The sequence below is a fragment of the Trachemys scripta genome, chromosome 1, assembly GCF_013100865.1.
Source record: "Trachemys scripta elegans isolate TJP31775 chromosome 1, CAS_Tse_1.0, whole genome shotgun sequence".
Classification (NCBI taxonomy): Eukaryota; Metazoa; Chordata; order Testudines; family Emydidae; genus Trachemys; species Trachemys scripta.
Genome location: NC_048298.1, coordinates 83470324 through 83490591, shown reverse-complemented (window position 1 = coordinate 83490591; position 20268 = coordinate 83470324). Strand labels below are relative to the sequence as shown.

At 38.5% G+C, this 20268-nt stretch overlaps 1 protein-coding gene across 1 annotated transcript in view; it reads left to right on the top strand.

Moving 5' to 3' along the window:
• ANKS1B (ankyrin repeat and sterile alpha motif domain containing 1B) overlaps nt 1–20268 on the top strand; it is a 757754-nt gene that overhangs the window by 338055 nt on the left and 399431 nt on the right. Inside the window, exon 12 of the mRNA XM_034778452.1 lies at nt 3767–3935. Coding sequence (XP_034634343.1) covers nt 3767–3935 — 169 coding nt within the window. The remainder of the gene's footprint in view (nt 1–3766; nt 3936–20268) is intronic.

The following is a 20268-nucleotide window of genomic DNA, read 5'->3' as shown; positions in this document are numbered from 1 at the left end:
AGAACCATTACGCCTAGAATACTTGCCTCTTCCAAGGGATCATAAACCTATAGATGGCTCTAAACTGAGAAGGGAGAACCAAGTTAGATATCTGAATTTGTAGTTGTTCTGTGTTGCTATTTTTTAGCATGTGAAATGTTGTGGGTCAAAAAGCTTCAGAAAATTGACTTGCAATGACATTGTTTCATTTTGGACTGCTGTCTTATCAAGATTGTGATGTGGTACATATGAAAAGGGGTGTCTAGACTTTCATTGTTTCTCCACCACTGGCAATTTATAAATGAAAAAATACTTCTTTTAAAAGATATACTTTAGTTCACACAGGAACTAATTCAGGGAAGTCCTATGGACTGTGTTATTCAGCCTTTCCCCTGAGACCATGCCTCATGACTCCAATATTTTGATCCTAAGCTCCTGCAGAGAAATATTACAGAGGACCTCAGTTTTCTCATAAAGAGAAATTTTGGCAGTTCTTAATCGCAGCAGATAAGGCTACCCTGTCAATTTTCATTCTCAGTACTTCTGCTGTGACTTAACTTTGTACTAGGTAGATTTGTGCTTCTAGCCGCAATTAGCATATATTAATGAACTATTAGCAGATTGTAATAGCTTGACGTTTTCTAGGACCCTGGATAAGAATCCTCTATTGTGCCACTATACTACTTGCTGCATGCTGGCAGGCGGTTCTTGTTAGCTCCAATCAGTATATAACACTTTTGTACTGGTGACCCCTTTCACACAGCAGGCCTCTGAGTGCAACCCCCCTTATACATTAAAAACACTTTTAAATATATTTAACACCATTATTAATGCTGGAGGCCAAGCGGGGTTTGGGATGGAGGTTTACAGCTCGTGACCCCCCATGTAATAACCTCGCGACCCCCTGAGGGGTCCCGACCCCCAGTTTGAGAACCCCTGATATAACAGAATTAGACTGTCTGCCTGCCACTCTAGGGAAAAGGGAATTAGAGGCTGAGATAGAGAAGGTTCTGCAGAAGAACCCTAGGATTAGAAACAAATCTTGTTAGGTTTAGGTTTAGTTGATTTAAAGAATAATGTCAAAGGCCAGGAAGAGGGTAAACTTGAGCTGTGTGTGTGTAGACTATATTCAAAGCAGAGTAGGAATGTTACCTGCTTACCCATCTATTAGTATGTTAGGTGGATTTGCAATCCCAGTGTTCTGCGTGCACAGGAATATTGAAGGAGTTCCAAAAATCAGTCCTTTGTGTGGCTGTACTGAAAGACCCCTAGCTTAGATCTAAGTGCTCAGGCATCTTTGCCACAGTAAGGTGAAAGCACCTACAGAGAAACTACTGAGGCTATAGCTACTATCCAGCTGCAGGTTAGGCCACCTTATGAAAGTAATCAGATTTATTATTAAATGGTTATTTAAAGCAGGAAAAAGTGTTCCCTAAAACCAGGAAAGCATCACCTGTGGTTCCCTGCCATGCGGCTGTGCCCATCCTTCCCCAACAGTTGTATAATGTGACCAAAAGGGAGCCTACTGTAATATCCCCCCTCTCCCCTTTCCCATACCCTTCCTTTGCCAATTGGGATTAATGATTGTGGGCCCTTAGTATCAGTGTGTGGGGAATTTAGGATGAGGACAAATACTAGGATCAGCAAGAGATCACTTCTTATCAGGTAAGTCCTGGAGACTTAGTTGTGCAAAACACTTAAGTGCACGCACCCATCACTTTGAAATTAATAGAATCATTTTTCAAAGATTTGTGCATGAGTTTTGTGCTGAAACCTTCAAAGAAAAGCCACTGTAGTGTATGTTCTTCTAGACATGGTAAATCAGCTGAGCAGTAACAGGCTAGCTGGTGGCAGTGTGGTGAATCTGCTGCTGCTCTTGTGACTGGCAACTGATATAGGACAGCCAGGAGGGCAAGGTTCCATGGCAGCTAGGAGGATGACTAGAGGCCTGGAAGAACAAAGATGGAGGTGGCTGCTCAGGGTGACTGAGTTGGAGTTTCCAGAGCAGCCTATGTGGGGTTGGCAGGGCCGGCACTTCCACTAGGCGACCCTAGGCGGTTGCCTAGGGTGGCAGGATTTGAGGGGCAGAAATTCGGTGGCGGGGGTCCTTCCGTTCCACATGTTCGGGGCACTTCGGCGGCGGGTCCCAGAGTGAGTGAAGGACCCACCACTGAATTTCCACCGAAGACCCCAGGCCCCCTGAATGCTCAGAGGAGGAGTGCTGCTGCCTAGGGCGGCAAAAACCCTGGTGCCACTCCTGGGGGTTGGGCCTGTCTCAGTTTAAGAGTAACTAGAGTCCTATATCTCATGTGAATAAACCAACTACACCAGATATAACTCCATGACATCAGCTTCTCTCAACAGAAGAAACTGACCTACGGCAAGGCCCCCAAATCAACCCCGGATTGACATGGGGCAAGAATATTTATCTGATGGATGAGAAACCTTCTTGCAACATATCCCTTTTAAACATAATTACATCACTGGTGAATCTTATTTTAGCAAAAATAAATGGTGCACTTCTGTTGTATTTTTGTCCAGATCAGTAGTTTGGCTAAGACCCATACCATACCAGTACCAGCTATTGGATGCGGGAGTCTGTCCCCCTTCATGAAAATCTTCATGGCAATTAGTAGTCCTAGGAATGAGCCTTGCAAGCCATAAATTATTTTTTGGATTATTAAAGAAGTTAATTCCCCTCCAAAGACTGCAAACGAGTCCCAACGGGGTGCCTGTCCTTACCTACTCAACTTTTTCAGTTTTAACAGGACACAGTCAATTAATATTAGGCCCAAAATTTTGCTATTGAACAAGAAAACTTTTACAAAGCCTGAGCCAAGATTTTTTTTTAACATTCCAGTGGAAACAGTTGCTTTTTTGCAAAATACATTCTGTTTTCTGTATTTGTAATACAAACATTTCAATATTAATAACATCAAAATGAAATGGGCCACAAACAAAAGTGAAAATTACTTCATTGGGCTAGATTGTACTTTAGCATTTTGTGCTAAGTAAGGGGTCTGAGTAGCTACATGGCCTCAGGAAGAGCCATTGTTTCCTAGGGATAATCATCTGCTACTGGCCCTCACCAGGAGCAGATTCTTTTTTTCAGATGTTCTCTACATATGCTGTGCTACCCTGGCATGTTGAGAGGCTAACCAAAGCTCCACCTCCATTTTTGTACTTTCAGTTTTAATAATATGGAGTATTATGAAAATAGGGGAAGGAATAAGTGTTTCCAATATATGGCTTTTAAGCTGACATTGTCTCTTTAGTTCTAAATAAGCTTTTAGAACTTTGAGAGTCTTTGACTAATTAAGATCAGCCTTGCCTGTATGAATAAACATCAGAGGGGCTGCCTGACCATGCTGAGTGGAATTTATCTACTATTATTACTGGTTTGCTACTTTCTAGACATCAGTGAGATAGATCTAAATGTTTTGCAGAGCAAAAGTTCAGAACCAGCTATCTAGCTGCTGAAAGAAGTGCACCTCTGTGTTTTAAAAAAGGATTACAATTAATATAGGCAAACCTGTAGAAGCATGTTATCTTCCTAAGGGAAAATGTAGTCTGTGATTAAGGTGACAAGTATGGAAAACTGCTGTTCAGATTTTGGAGAAAAAGTTGGATCTAAGTCACCACAGCTTGTCTTGTCTTTGGCTAAATAAAATTTTTAGAAAGAGATGAACTCCAATTATGTGGGGGTAAATGTCAAATAATGAAGATGCGGGAAATAATCTAATGTCTGGGGTTACATTAGTTACACTTTGCACTCTTATTTTTTCAGCCCAAACAGAGAACATCAATAGTATCTTCTCTGGAATTTCACCGACTAAATCACAGCCATGATTATTTTGAAATCAACTCATCCATTGGATATGCAAGCTTTACTTCCAGTCCTTCAATCAGTCCAGCTAATTTTTCCATTGGATCAATTGAAGAGAATGAACTTTCAGGTAAGAAAACAAATAATTTCTTATGAAGCTAGGGGAAGGAGAGGCATTGGATACTAAATCAATTGAGCAAGATTTCAGTTTTGTACTTGGAAAGGTTTTCATGAGAAAATAGAATATAGCTTGGTAATGTTCCATATAATTTTAAGAGAATACAAATTGGCAATATTTGTACTGAATTTTTTTTCCCAAAAGAAGAGTGATGCAGCATCTAGGTTTGACTGGTGGGGTGTGGGGGGAAAGTTTGACTGTGAAAGGGCGAACCCGTGTCTGACACTTTTCATGCAACTCTACAAGTGATCTCACAAAACCCTACCACTATGATTAAAATATATTAGCTTTTCCTGGATTTTGTTTTTAATAAGCCTAGATTCTTTTTACATAATTGCAGGAAGCATTGGTATTATATGTGTGGAAAATACATTTAAGGTTTACAATTTCTGTTTGCATTGGAATACTCTGGTTCCAGAATATGAACTTTAGGTTAAGGGGAAATAAATTGAATTAGAAATAGTAAATTTGCCTCAATAAAGAAGGTGAAAGGAAGGCAAATTTCTTATTTCTACTATTGCAATAGAGTAATACTTCATTCTGTTTTAAATATACTGTAGAGAGGTTTGTTATATATAATGTTATTCCTTAAACAAAATCTTTATTTTAAAAGGATTGAGGTTGGTTAAGTGTGAGATCGCCCTTCCTCCCAATGCAAAACCTAAGAAGCAGAGAAATGCCAAGTTATGGGATGCTTCTTAACTGTACACCAATGCCCGCAGAGCACATTTACACTGATAGTGACAGACTCTGTGTTATCATAAGGAACTTCCTTCTGCTTCTAACTGATAAGGAATCACACTACAGGCAGCATATTAATCTCCCTTGCAAGACCCTAATTATGAGTTCATGCTTCCCCCACAAAAACATATCCATTCTAAATATTTTCTTATGTTACTGAAATTGTGATTAAGGTTTCACATTATACTGTGAAGACATTTTGAATAGGGGAATGTTGTTAATATAATGGAAAGGATATGAACAAACAATCATTAATAATTTTCTTTATCGCAACCTAATTCATTCAAATGTACATTTAATGATAGCTGACAATGAGTTGTTGTAATAAGAAAAGTTTGAAAGATAGGAAGCCAGACACTTATTAGTAAATGGAGGTTAAAAAAAAAAAAGGTCAGATACAGGACATTTAAAGGTCCCATTTTTAAATCAGTTTCAATTAACTCATAAACTAAATAACGATTCTGTTGAAAATCCCTAGGGAACTGAATCTTTATTCACAGATTGTGTTGTAAATTACACTATATTTTCATACAAAACAAAGGGGTTGAATCCTTGCTTTAAGTGAAAAGTTGAACCCATTTTTAATATGTACAGCTGCTACCCTATCTCAGAAGTGTACTTAACATGCAATTATTTTTGTCTTACATCTATTCTGTGCATATTATATCAAAGTAGCTGATACTGACAGGTTAGTTTAACAATATAACTGAAACAGTGTACTGTGTTTTAGGTTTAAAAAAACAACTACCACCATCACTCTGCTTGAGCTAGGAGTAGAATTTTAAATAATTTCATACACAAATTCTTACATCAGGAACACTTTCAGTTAAACTAAAAATTGTTTTACTTTGTACTGACCAAAAAGAGAACAATACTTGGAAATGTAAATGTATTGGGAAAATCTTTCTGATAAATGATCTACTTTCCCTATTAATTGGAAGTGCTTATTGTAAAGTCTTATTGTAATTGAGTATTGTATAACTCATTTTTATAAGCTTCTTTTGTTTTAGACATATAGCTGCCTCTGCTAATATACATAATTTAAAATCTTTGTGGTTTAAACTGTCTTTCACTTTACTAGCTTTTATAAAAGTGCATATCTTAAAATTACATTTTGGTTTAGTTAAGTATATTGGAATGTAGGAATATAACTAATATATATCAAACTGTCAATATTAAATAATACAAATATACTGACTTCTAAAGGAAAAATGGCATGAGTCAAACAACTCCAAGATTTAAAAGCACAACAGTATTTGGAACACTATTAGTTTTGAAGTTGCACATCAGCCTATCACTCCAAAGTATCATAACTACTGTAACTGAAGGTCCATCATACTACAGGATGCAATATTGATACAGTTCCATGTCCAATATTTTGTTGTTATATTTTTCTATTTCAGAACTAATTTAAGAATTTGTTGTTCTCAACTCATAGCAATAGTAAGAAAATGAAATTATTTCCGTTTCCACCAACAGTTGTAACAGAATGAGAGATTCAGTCAAATGCCACTTGCTGAATCCTAATGGCATGTAATTTATGTCTTTGCTAAGGAAACTCACACTTTGATGAATTTACATGAATTGTTAACAGGGCCATTTGGTCACCAGTTGATCTGAAACACAAAAATAGCTTTTTATAACTGCAGGTGATGAGCTTTTGATTTAGTGTATGGCACATCTAGAATGATGCAGCACGAGAAATAACCTTGATGGTCAGCTAAACGTACATTTTATTATAAGGATGCAGGTGTTTTCTCTCACTGTCACACAGTTTACTCACCTGTCTATTGATATTTTTCTATTTCTTGATATATTTAAAAAGCCTTATACACCCACAGACAGGGCTAGATTCAGCCTTTGATTATGCTAACTTAAGCAGGTGTAATACAAAGTGTAGGCCATCGGTTGATGCAAGAGCCCAAAACTTTCCCCCTCAAATGGAAGGGCCTGCAGCTAGCCAGTACAGATGAAGGCCGTTAGAACTGTATAGTGCTGGCCAGGGGTATTAGTAGTATGAGTGACAGAAATCAGTACTGAAAACTAGGTTTGGCAAGAAAACAAGAATTCCATTTAATTAAAAAAAAAATCATAAATTCCAACGCTAGAAGAGTCCACTGTGATCATCTAGTCTCACCTGCTGTATAAGAATCTGACATTTATTTTCATTACGTATTGCAACAAAACTGAGACCTTTTGAATTTTTTTGTAGAAAAAACAGAGAGACTGGCAAGCCTACCCCCAGAATAGCCAGTATCCCAGTGGTTGGGCACTCACCTGGGATGTGAAAGACCCCAATTTAAGTCCCTGGTCTATCTGGCATCCCAGTTGAGTGCCTGAAGCACTGGGCTATTGGCTTTTTTGGGCTTTCTTTCTCTGTCTCTGACCAGAAATTCTATCCTGGACCTGAAACCCTTCCTAACTAAATTTTAATTAAAACTGTTACATTTCCATGAGAAGTTTTGTTTTTGAATCAGCATTGTCCAACAAAAACATTTTGTCAAAAAATTCCCAACCTCAATTTACAGAAAACCTCCAAGCACTCAATTATCATGAGTCAGGTCTCAAACTTCATAACATTGGTTTAAAAATCATAATTTTTAATCATAATCAAAAAGATATTTATTGGTTCTTTTTATTTGCTTCCTCACTTTGTTTTAAGGTTTTCTCCACAACCATGACAACTAGAAATTTAAGTTTTATTAAATGAAAGCTGAGATTCTCATGCATTCTTGTGATTCCAGCAGCTGGGATCTAAGAAAAATTCCAAATATCATAAACATGTGACAAAATCGCGGGAGTTGGCAGCAGTGGGATGTTCTGATTCAGCTTGTCCCTTGGATAGTTTTTGCTCTGTTGGCTACCACAACTGCAACTTACACCTTCCCTCCCCTGACAAAACCCTAATGGTGGGCACCAATGCAAACACTTCCTGCCTTCCCTTGAGGGTGACTTCTTCTCTCCATGGCACAATAAAGAACTCTCCATCCTTAGACACATCCTGGCACCTCTGGGATGAACAGAACCCATGTTGTTGAAACCTCAATACCCCCCTCTAAAAATAACAGATCTTTAACAAAAAACTAGTACCTGATTAGCAAGTCATAAAAAGGAAAATATTCCACAGGAAAGTATTCTTTGAGACTCTAATTAACTTTTTCCTAAACCAGAAAGTTTCGGGATAATCAATAACAAGATCCAGCTCAACTTTAAATGCAAAGAACATCTTATAATATATTTTGTTGCTTATTTTTTCCTACTCAAAAATGTCACTTATTCAGAATAACCAGGGAAAAATCAGACCTCTGTTCTCTTAATAACTCACCTTGCTACCATAAGTGAAATGCAGATTGTTCTATGGAGATTGAGATGAAAAGGGTTGCTGAGATATAAAAGTTAAATAGATATTTAATCCTGTGTTTACAGGATTATGGGACTATCATCAACTGGAATTTATGATGGGTAGATAGACTAGATGTGACAGACTTGGTGATTGCTGCTGGCTTCCCCAGCATCTTTTTCCTCTGACAAATCTGTCTTAATCAAACACAAGAGTCTATTAAAATCTTCTGAGTACCCTTTCTTTCAGAAAATCTGAAAGATAAAGAATTTGTTGCTGTTAAATTGTCTTTTTTAGATAGCAATAATTGATTTGAAAAAATTTCATCTGTCTAATACTATAGACAGATAAAAAGAAATGTTTAACCATTTTTACACATCATTGGACAAAAGTCTCCTAGCACCAAACAAATAATGAGAGAGTTAGTCCAGTGGGGGGGGAGGGAATGGACACTTTCTGGCAATCATAATTCTCTCTGTCTCCTCTGAGGAAAAGGACAAGCTTACATATTCAGTTTTGAAAAAAGGACATGATTTATCAAAGCAAGTGCATACATGCATTCATGAATATAGCAAGTCTATTCAAGCTCAGCAGAAAATATTTACTTTAATGGTATTTTTCAGTTATTAGTATTCTTAAATGTTTTACCCCTGCCATACTACAAATTCTTTCTAATGATCAGAAGTTTGTATACAACTGAAATGATGCTAAGCATGTCTCGAGTACTTGAAATTAGAGAGAAGAAATACAAAATTAATTAGAGTTGGATAATGAATTTCTGAAAACTTCTTGTTCAGTGCTTTTAACCTGAATACTGTAGTTGCTTTAACTTTGCTTAGGATGTTTGTTTTATGTAGGATAAACTGTAATGTTACAGGTTGATTATAATCAGTACTTTTCTTTTAATATAGATTATTGTATAGTCTTATTGGCTGTAATAACTAAACTGTATGGAGCTATAGTACTTCTTGCTTCTTTATTATGCTTTCATGACGGTACACTTCCTTTTAACCTGAGAACTGTATGGAGATTTTATGAAGGCTATATTTCTACATTTATCTCCAGTTATTTTGTTTTTTTAATTTAGATTCATAATACAGGCCAAATGATGTTATGCTACGCTCTAGGCATCTTTGACAGGTGTTTTAAAAGCACAATTGAACATATAAACAATCGGTAACACCCAATGGAACCTTTTAAATAAGATCTCCTTCCTCAAATACCCCCATTAAAAAAAAAGATTAGCTTGACACATGCCCTGACTATTTGGGCTCTTTTCTACCATTAACATTTTAAATTGTTTATGCATTCATTAAATGCATGCAAACAATAAAATAAAATAAAAAACATCTGAACCATTCCTCATCCCAGATGGAATCTGAATATTTTTGAAGTTAATGAACAAAGTCCTTAACCCAAATCTCCTTACTAGATGAGGAAAAAGAGGAAAAGGCCCAATCCAGTCTTTTTTTTCTTTAGGGCTAATCTGGTAGCCCACTTCCTCTACCCCACATTTTACTGCAATACACCATGATATTTTAATCCCTCAATCAGGCCATGCTAACTTGAACCTTTTAAATTGTAAATGCTGTGTGCCTTTCCCTCACAATTTATTCCCAAGAATGAACTGAATGCCCATATAAATCCAAGTATTCTCAAAATCTCATACAGAAGCCACTAATCTCAAAGGGCTAAACTGTGCCTGATAGTAGCGGATTGTGAGGGGCACTATGGAGAGACACTACCTGAGGCAGGCATCATTCGTCAGAGAGTGGCAATGACTCTCCAAACACTTTGTGACGTCCCTTTTAAGGGCCTGTCAGGGTTCCCTCCCCACTCTGAACTCTGGGGTACAGATGTGAGACCCACATAAAAGACCCCCTAATCTTATATTCTACCATTTTAGGTTAAACTTCCCCAAGGTACAATTCTTTTTCTTGTCCTTGGACAGTATTGCTGCAACCACCAAATGATTTACACAAAAATTCAGGAAAAGGGTCACTTGGAGTCCCTATTCCCCCAAAATATCCCCCCAAGCTCCTTCATCCCCTTTCCTGGGGAGGCTTGAGAATAATGTGAGTACTGACCAGATCCTTTGTCTCTAGGACACTGAAAATCAAACAGGCTCTTAAAGGAAGAACTTTATTTAAAGAAAAAGTAAAAGAATCACATTTGCAAAATCAGGATGGAATGTAACTTTACAGGGTAATAAAAGGATTTTAAAACACAGAGGATTCCCCTCTAGACTCAGCTTCAAAGTTACAAAGATAATCTAACGCATTTCCTTGCCCCTACTTGCAATTTTTGTAATCTTAGATGGATCGTTTCAGGTATGATTTAAGGAGATGTTTTACCTGCCTGGTCTCTCTCTCCATCCGGAGAGGGAACAAAACAAAGAGAGCCCAAACAAAACCTCCCCTCTCCCCCTCCCCCCACCCAGATTTGAAAGTATATTCTTTCCTTATTGGTCCTTTTGGTCAGGTGCCAACCAGGTTATTTGAGCATCTTAACCCCTTACAGATAAAGTGATTTAGAATCCCTCCTGGGAAGCTGTTCTATGTTACCCTTATCTCTATGTTTATAACAGGGTCCTTTGTAAAGATGGTCGGGAAGAGATACTCCTGGACTCTCTTTATATGGGCTTCATACCCAGCCCCCTGCATGTGTACAGTCATGTAAAGCAGAGGCACAGTCTAGCCCATAGGATTAGAGAAAGTGGGGTATCTTAGAATGTTTGTGACAGTAATACTTAACAAATGGAAATTCATCATTTTAATTACTTATTATTGCCTTCAGATCCTCCAATTTGGTAAGAACATCTTTTTGGCAAAGCAGGATATTATTATTTTTAAGGTCAATATTAAATCTAATTTTACAAAGAAGAATGTCAGGCAAAGCTCAGTCTAGTAAGAGACTGCAAGATCCCTGAAGAAAATCTAATAGGAAGTCTGGTCTCATAAGTGAAGAAGGGTTAGCTCATTTGGAACTGCAAGATTCAATTCTCTCCTAAGGTGATATATTAAGCCTTTGCAGGAGCATTTTGCAGTATTATTATTTTGCAGTAGATTTTAATTAAAAAGTTACTTCCTTTAGGTCTATAAGTCCCATATTTTTGAATGTCAAAAGAATCTTCAGTATCTATTAATATTTGTCTCCCACATAAAGTCATATAGTAATTTATTACCTAGCTTTTGTAGTAAAACCCATAAGGTGAAATCCTTCTGTCAATGCCTTATATTCTTATCTCTGACTTAAATGAAGTCTGTTGTGATCTGAACTGTGTAACAGTTGCTCATGATTCCTCTGCACTGAGTATACTTGTGACCAGATCCATACATCTGTTCTGATTGTTAAACTGGTATTAAAACAGGTTGGTTTACAGCAGGCATATTCAAGCAGTGAAAGTATACTATCATTCGGTGTTTCTAATATGTTTATCACAGTTAGGGATGGGTGTGTAGATAAAACAAAAACTGGTATGAACATTTGACATTTTCCCAGATCAAACTCCTGAACCTTCTGACCATTGCTTCGCCTACAGTTGGAGCTGGGGGTGTGATTCCCGGCTCGAGTAGACACACTCACGTTAGCGCTCATTGAGCTAGTATGCTAAAAACAGTAGCGTAGTCATGGTAGCACAGGCAGTGGCTGCCCCAAGCATATATACACCTGGGGTTCAGGTGGGTTTGTACTCGGGGTGGCTAGCCCATGCTGCTGCTCACTGCTGTTCTTGCTTCCATAGCGACACTTCTAATTTTGGAGTGCTACCTCGATGAGCACGAACACAAGTATGTTGATTCAATCACACCCCTAACGCCAACTATAGTTGTAGTCCATGTGAAGGTCACAGTCATGTTTTAAGTAATGTGAGCGTAGTTATGTTTTACCCAAACTTGCATGTTCGAGCATGCTTGATCTTTTTTCTTCATACTTACCATGAACCAAGTCAATCAGGAATCAAGGGTTGGCTACCCAAGTAAAAACTCCTAATGAAATGAGTGGAAGAACATTTCTTAATTTTGAAAGAGTGCCATGATAGAATTCCAGGCCTTCATCCTAGGACAAAAAGCAAAAGACCAGATTAGACAATGATATATAGCATATAATGATGCAGGTGCTTTTTCAGGGACAGCTCAAGACTGTGGAAGAACTCCCACAGGAACGATGAGCCATCACAACCCTCACTACCTTCCACTCTAAATGCAAGGTGCATTTCTTTGACCTTGCCTCCTCTAGCATAAACCATAGCTCTGTATGTGTGTATTATATAAAAAAATCCAAAACAAAACACTCCACTGCACACACTTCTACCTTGAGGAGAGTATAAGAGAATAAACCACATGTGACGGATGGTGGCCACATGGAATCACAGAAATGTACGTCTGGAAGGGTCTAAAGAAGTCATCAAGTCCAGTCTCCTGCGCTGTGGCAGGACCAAGTAAACGTAGCCCATCCCTGACCGCTGTTTGTCCAACCTGTTTTTAAAAACCTCCAATAATGGAGATTCCACAACTGCCCATGGAAGCCTATTCCAGCACTTAACTATTCTTATAATTAGAAAGCTTTTTCTAATATCTAACCTAAATCTTCCTTGCTGCAGATTAAGCCCATTACTTCTTGTTCTACTTTCAGTGCACGTGGAGAACAACTGATCACTGCCTTCTTTATAACAGCCCTTAACATATTTGAAGACTGTTATCAGGTCCTCTCTCAGGAGTAAACATTGCAAGCTTTTTTATCTTTCACATTGCGCAATGCACTGCTGGAAGATACTCAGATACTACAGTTAAGAGGGCAATAAAAGAACCTATATAGAGCCTATGGCTATGTCTACACTACGGGGGTGGGGTCGATTTCAGATATGCAAATTCAGCTACGGGAATAGCATAGCTGAATTTGACGTATCTGATCCGACTTACCCCACTGTGAGGATGGCGGCAAATCGACCGCCGCAGCTCCCCCGTCGACGGCGCTTACTCCTGCCTGGGCTGGTGGAGTACGCGCGTCGATTCGGGGATCGATTATTGCGTCCTGACGAGACGCGATAAATCGATCCCTGAGAGATCGATTTTCTACCATTGATCCGGGTGGGTAGTGAAGACCAGCCCTGCGTATATATGGACACAATTATTATTATAAGACTCTCAAGCAAATACTTCAGTTGTATATGTATCTGTAATGCACAACTTCTACAATGAAGAAAAGAATAAGAGAACTGAGTTCAAACCTAAACTTGAATCAATTGTTAATCATTTCCATATTCTGAGTAGCTATGTACAATGCTCAAATTTCTCCCTGTTGTTGTCTCAGTCAACTCTCCACTTGCTGCTCTTCTTGTCAAGCTGGAAGTAAAATAGCCCTGTAACTAGGTTGTCATGGAGTGGAAGCACTGCAGAGACAGATCACTCAGTCCACAGCCAGCCAGCCAGCCTGCCTTGCATTGTTCTCTTACAATCCCTGTGGCCATTTGGGGAAAAAGATTGACCAAGCCTAATGAGGGAGCCTCATCTTAATTTCCTCAGCCAGAAGAGTTGTCAATGTGAAGTGAGGGCCTCGAGAGTGAAAGCTGCAAAACAATTAGGGTTTTTTTCAATTATTAATAAGTGTAAAGGCATAAAAGAGCCTCAGAGAGAAAAATAACCTTATAGTAAACAGTCTCAATTTCTCCACTATTGGTATGAGTAGATCAGATTTCCCTTTCCTCTTGTTTGTTGTGAATACATTTGAACAACCTTCCATTATTAGTTAGAAAATTCTATGGATTTTATATTCAATATATATTTTTCTCTAATTATCCTGCCTACTTATTCTTATTTTGATAGAATTTCTGATTCTTCCCATTGCCAGATTGTTTATAACTTTTTAAAAAGCTTTCTGCTTATCAGTTATGTTTGTGTGGCATATGTGAGATGACTGGAGCAGAAAGAACTGGCAAAACCTGTTAATTTTTTTTTAACACAAAACTTCAGTAGTCTTTCTGAGTTATTCTGTTGACCACCTGAAAAAAATCATATCCATCTATCTTTACATAGACTAACCAGTACTGAAACATGTTCCCTTTTACTTTTAGTCCTTTTGTGGAGGAGAGCAAATCTTTCCTGTTCTTTCTCCCAACTCAGCTACACTGCTCTGATTATCTTAATGACCATTCACTGGAATCCTTTCAAGGGTAATGAATATGACTGAGGACTTTCATTTTTTTTATTGGTACATGAGTCAACCCCAAGGGGGGAAACAATTTTTAATGAACCTAAATAAGTGAACCAAAAGCTTAGAATTTCTTTTTAAAGGCCATAGAGCATTAGAATCCAAAATTAAGTCAAACAGCTCACTACAACTTCTGTGCTTAATATAATGTGGGATATCAGGGCAAACTATATAGTACTTTTCCTGCACGAGTTTAATCCTTTTTTGAAGCACAGACAGACTTCTGTGTTTTCAGGACTTTTCAGAAAACATTACAAAGTCAAGGCTAAAGTTCTCTTTTGAGTGACTGTCCATCTATATATATTCCATTTATGGTATGCATGCACCTGAGATCAAAGTCTTTTGGCCAGCAGTGTCCATTGTGGCTATGCATGTGTTCTGAGTATCTTCATGCCCCTCACTGAGAAGATAAAAGGTAACTTAGCACTTCTAATTTCAAGATGGAGATGCTTGCTGACCATTCTTTATGTAGTGCTGTCTTTTGTTTTTCTTATGTATAGTCCACCCCAGTTAGTAGTTAGTGTAAGAGAGATTTAGGTTAGTTATTTGTCCATTGGCAAAACTTTTTAATAGGTTTCTTTTTGAAAAACAGGAAGAAAATATATATGAGACCTGTCGTGTGACTGTTGCATTTCTTAATTTATTTAACATATGAACCAGCATACTCTGGCATGCTAATAAACCTAGCTCTAACTATAAGAGCCATTCGCATTGAAAATTTTTACAGACAACTACCAAACTCAGGCCAGCCATGCCAGTTTTCCATGAAAGGGAATATTGCTTCCTGACCCCAAATAAAGAGATCAGTGCTATCTAGTACTTCTGAGCTCAGATCTTAAACGTATTCTTCTTGGGTGTCACCCATTGTGACCTATATAAAGGCCATGAGAGAGGTCCATGAGGCCTCTCCACCTGCTCGCTGGCCTTTTATTTCTCTCACCCCACAAGATGCCAGTTAGCTGTTACCAGCTTACATACTCCTCACAGGCCTGGATCAGGCAGGATAAGAGGTTTCCTTTTGACTAGGAAAATTTTATATTTGTTATATAGGTGTAGGAATAGCGATTGAAATATTGCCCCTCACGAAAGGCTGCTATGTTTGTTAATGATGGGGACACAAGATGCTCATTTACTTGGGGAAATTATACATCCCTGGTAAAATGTGTGATATGTGTGTCCTTTTCAAAAAGGATGTTGAAATCCTAGGCAGCCCACCTTCAAATGTTTTCAATGGACAGATCTATGAGATTGGCATCAGATCCTGGTGTGTATCACTGCTTGTATGTGGCATGCCCCTCTGCAGGAGTGCTCCTATCAGCACAAGGTCTACCAGCTCCCAAGCCTCATCAGTCAAAACTTCAGCTCCAAGCTCAAGAAAGTCCAATATGAAACTTTCTGCCAAAAAGGCACAAAGCTTGGAGAAGGTTGGAGGTAGATCCCCAACAATTATGTTCTTTGATAGGATGGCTTCCCCATACCATTTGAGATCTAAGGAGACTTTGCAGTTCAGTGTGGTTACCATTGAAGATCTCGGTACCGAGGCTTTGGCAGTGAAACAGTATATGCAGACTATGGCTGCGCTGGTACTGACTCATACTGTCACCTCCACTTAATTCTCAATACTATCAACCTCCAGTATAGTTTCTTTGGCATTCCTTGGGACTGCTATTCTGATACTGATTATATCAGTACCGATAATAACAGCATTGCTGACCCTTCAGCTCCACTTTTTGCCCCACTGCACTGTACAGTACTGACAACATAAATGGTACAAGGGGACCTGCAAGTCAGGCAAGAGCATACGTTCCCATTGATTTCTTGGACTCTAACATCAATGGTATCAAGACCATCTTCATCTATGGTACCAAGTACGTTTAGAGCTGTGTTTCAATGATTGATACCTTGCTCCATTGCTCCACTGCTAGACCTAGAATGCTCCTTTTCGTCATTGTATTTGTCATCATCTGAAAACAGTATGAGATACTCTCATATATGCTCTTTCACAGGATGCTCTGATCTCTGATATTTTAGAATACTTAATCAAGCTTAAACTTCCCAGTCTTTTGATTTAGTTGTGGTTCACCCTGTGGCCATCTATGTGCCTATATATGCTGAGTTAGAATAATTACAATTTTGCTGCGATTTTGCTTTGATAGAATTTATAAATTCAGTATTAAATTTGAATGTGACTCTAAACTTGAGTCAAGTCTGATTATATTTATTCAAGTACTGATGTGTATTAGATTCCCTAATGTAACTTCCAGACCATTGACATGTTTGGTCCCTATTAATTTTCAGTTGAATCTTATTTTTCCTATGTTTTGCTATAATTTTACATCATCACTTTTTTGATGGAAATACTAAAAGAAGTCAGAAATGTGAGTGTAGCCATAGGTTTTTCTTAGATTTAAACCTGTAAACTTTATTCTGTCTTTATGTTCTGTAACATATAACAGGAGATATCAAATGCTTTATTTTCTGAAAATATGTAAAACCAATGTGATGTGTTTTATGATGAGGCCTAAAATTTGCAACACATCTCTAAGATCTTTGTGAAAAGTGTCTCCCACTCTTTGCATTGATCTTGCATGCTCTAATTTTAAAATGATTGGTCTGTCTCATCTTTGGACTTCACAATGGGTTCTGCAAGGCCGGGATCCATACAGCAGGTGTGGGCAGAGACTGAGTTGGCCAAGTCTTGAGGAGAGGACACATCACCTCTCCATCAGACCCACAGAGATTCCCAAGGAAAGGTAATACTCTCTGGATTATATTGGTTTTTCCTGCCCCCTAACCCCCCCACAATGGGAAATCCTTTAAAAGGTGGCCTTTGCCTTTTGTGGATACCCCACACCTCAGAATCACTCTACAAGGAGGCAAACCCCATCCACAAAATGTAAGAACATAGGGAAAACACCACAAACTCTTCCAGGTTTTATGGTGGGAAGGAGAAACTGTGGCCTTTGCTTTGGAAGGGTCCACGCAACTCCCCTGCCATCCCGCGTGAGATTATATTTCCAAAGTGGGGGTGAAGAAAACAGAAAAAGAAAAATGGAAGCAGCTAGCCCCAACAAGGATTGTTACATGTTTTCTTTCCTTACCTTTAAAAAAATAATTGGATGCCCCAGTTAAAGTTTCCCCTAATCAGCTTTAATTTGTGTGACTAGCATCTGGCAGATTGTGACAGCAGCTAATGTTTATTGGGGTAATTTTTCATTGTCATAGTATTTTAATTTCTCCACTGCATTGGGCACAAGCAGTGTTTTCTTTTCCACCATAAATTGGTTTTCCCTTTCCAACTATTTTTTTTTCTTGTGCAACCCTACCTGTTGTAACCACTGAAATACAAATTCTTCTTTCTATTACTGTTGGTGTTCTCTTGTGCTACTTCTGCAGATCTCAGTGTTGATTTGTGACTGTTCAGTACTTGGAAACTTACTGAAAATGAGAGCAGTGAAACTAAGAGACTTACAGCACTACTGAAGTATTCATGTAGTGTTATTAATTTGTATTACAGTAATGCACAAAGACCCCAATTAGGATTAGGGGCCTCATCATGCATAGGCACTGAAGAAACACAAAGGGAGATATTATCTCTACCCCAAAGATTTAATTTTGGAGACGACATCTTTTGAAAGTATAATTCTAATCTTGGTAGGAAGATCCAGAGTTTTTCTTCGTCCTTGTTTCCCAAATTGTACACTGCCAACAATTGACGATAATACGAATGTGGTATTGGTTTTGTATGATCATGGACAGAATGTGCAGAGGCATACCATCCATTCCCCATTCATTAAAGAGCAGTTTGCATTACTTACTAGTGGAGGTGGTCTTTCAATGATCTTGGGGTTCATTAAGTAACAAAGTAGTAAATGAGAAAGTAATAAAACAAACTGGAGAGTTACTGTGGTGAACTGCTGCACACAGCCATGCCCTGTTCCCAACCCCTGCCTCCAGGGCACATCTCCAAATTCCAGCACTCACATCACTGTCCCTTATGAGGGAGTATTTCCAAATCACAATCTTTCAAAAATGTATCTCTATAGTCTTCTTGAAATAGATTATATATTTTGTCATGTTGAGAACATGATTTCTCCCTGAAGGCAGCTCTTCTGCCTATTGGGCACCGGCACCCACGTGGGTTCCCATTGAAGACAATGTGGCTTTGGGTGGGTGCATGGGCATCTACCCACACAAAACAGCTACAGGATTGAAATCCTCTTGATTAAGTTGAAATCTGTTTTGGAAAATTCCAGCAACCAGATCTGTATGGAAAGCTAGTGCATTGTCCCAATTTGATTATCATAATTATTTAAGTGAGTCTGGTTTAGCTTAAATTCAGTTAAATTGAATACATTGTGGTTCAGTAAGTTTGAGAGTTATGACTAATTTGAGTATAGGAAAGTCTGTTTTAAGGCTTAACAATCTTAACAGATTGAGATATTCTTGCTGGCTCCTTGGGGGAAAAAAACACACACACACTCTTGCTCATTTAAAATATATATATGAGACCTGTCTTGTTACTCTTGCACTTCTTAATTCATTTAAAATATAAGCATTAATAAATCATCCAGGAATAAAGTAGATAGATCGATCACAGTTTAAGAATAAACCAGTAATACAGTGCATTTTCTGAGACCTGCTACTGCTCAAAATAATTAGATGTACAAAGTCAATTTCTTTTGATATTTAGTCTTCAGGTCTCTAAACTATATATTTCTTTTGATAAATTGATTTGTATCTAGAAAAATGTTGTCATATATGGGAGAAAAGTGTAACTGTTATCCTAGTTCTCAGTAATTACTTTACTAAAGCCATTAGCATCCCAGGCTGGCTTCCTAATGGATTCTGCTTGTCACTTGCCTTTCTGGATATTCAATGTTTGTGTCTAAAGGGAACAACAAGGAAATAGATACCAACTTTGCTTCACCTGGAGGCATATTAAAAAAATTGATAGGCAAATCACTAGTACTCTTCACAGCAAAACCACATTGGTGGGAGTGAGTTAATTTCTGTTGTACTATAGGGTGAGTAATAAGCTTCTTCCAGTGGGCATACTTCTCTTTTATTCTTCCTGTCAGCTGCACTGTATTCTAAATGATACATGGTTGTCAAGTGCCACTCCAGGCTTATGCAACCCACACAAATAAATACACTGAACACAGGTGTTTGGATTTAAGGTCACTGGGTGCAATACTTTTTCAAAATCAACTCCTTTAAAGCAAATTGTTAAAACAGTAAATGGTATTCAGCTTTGTCATAGCTAGCAAGGGTGGTGGTACCAGGGCTGGCCTTACCATGAGGCGAACTGAGGCGGCCGCCTCAGGTGCCAGACTGTGCGGGGGGCGCCACTAGGACCCAGAGGGTAGAAAATTGTGTCTGCTGCTGGTGCATATGTATTCTCTCTGCTCTAGATGCACAGAGATGGTGGAATGCTGTGCTGGAGGAAGGAGGGCACAAGAAACATAACATGCAGGTAGGAGAAAAGGTGAGAGGGAATAACAGAAAGCAGCAGGAACTGCAGGGAGAGAGAGGAGGAGGAGCCTCTTATGTACCTCTCTGGCACCCCCAGAAGCCTGGACTGATTAACACCAGCTTCTCAGGGAGCTTCCTGTTTCCTGCTGCTTCCCTGAACCCACTTGAGGAGAACAGGTAGTCAACTGAAGTAGTAGGAGCCAGTTAGGCCCTTAACCCTAACCCTAACCCGCTGATATCTTCCCTCACTCAGCCCTGCTACCAGCCTGTTTATTTGTCCCCTTCAATTGAGTGTTGATCTAAAATGAGATCATACAGTACAGGCAACAAAAGTCAAACAGAAGATTGTGGCAGATCTGAAGTCAGCAATATATTACTGTTATTCTGGACTGCACAACTGATATCAGTCATACAGAACAAATGACTTTAATGGTGCATTTTGTAAGAACAACAGAACCTAGTGAAAATGTCCCTGCAATGGTGACTGTCAGAGAGCATTTTCTAGAATTTATTGACATTGAT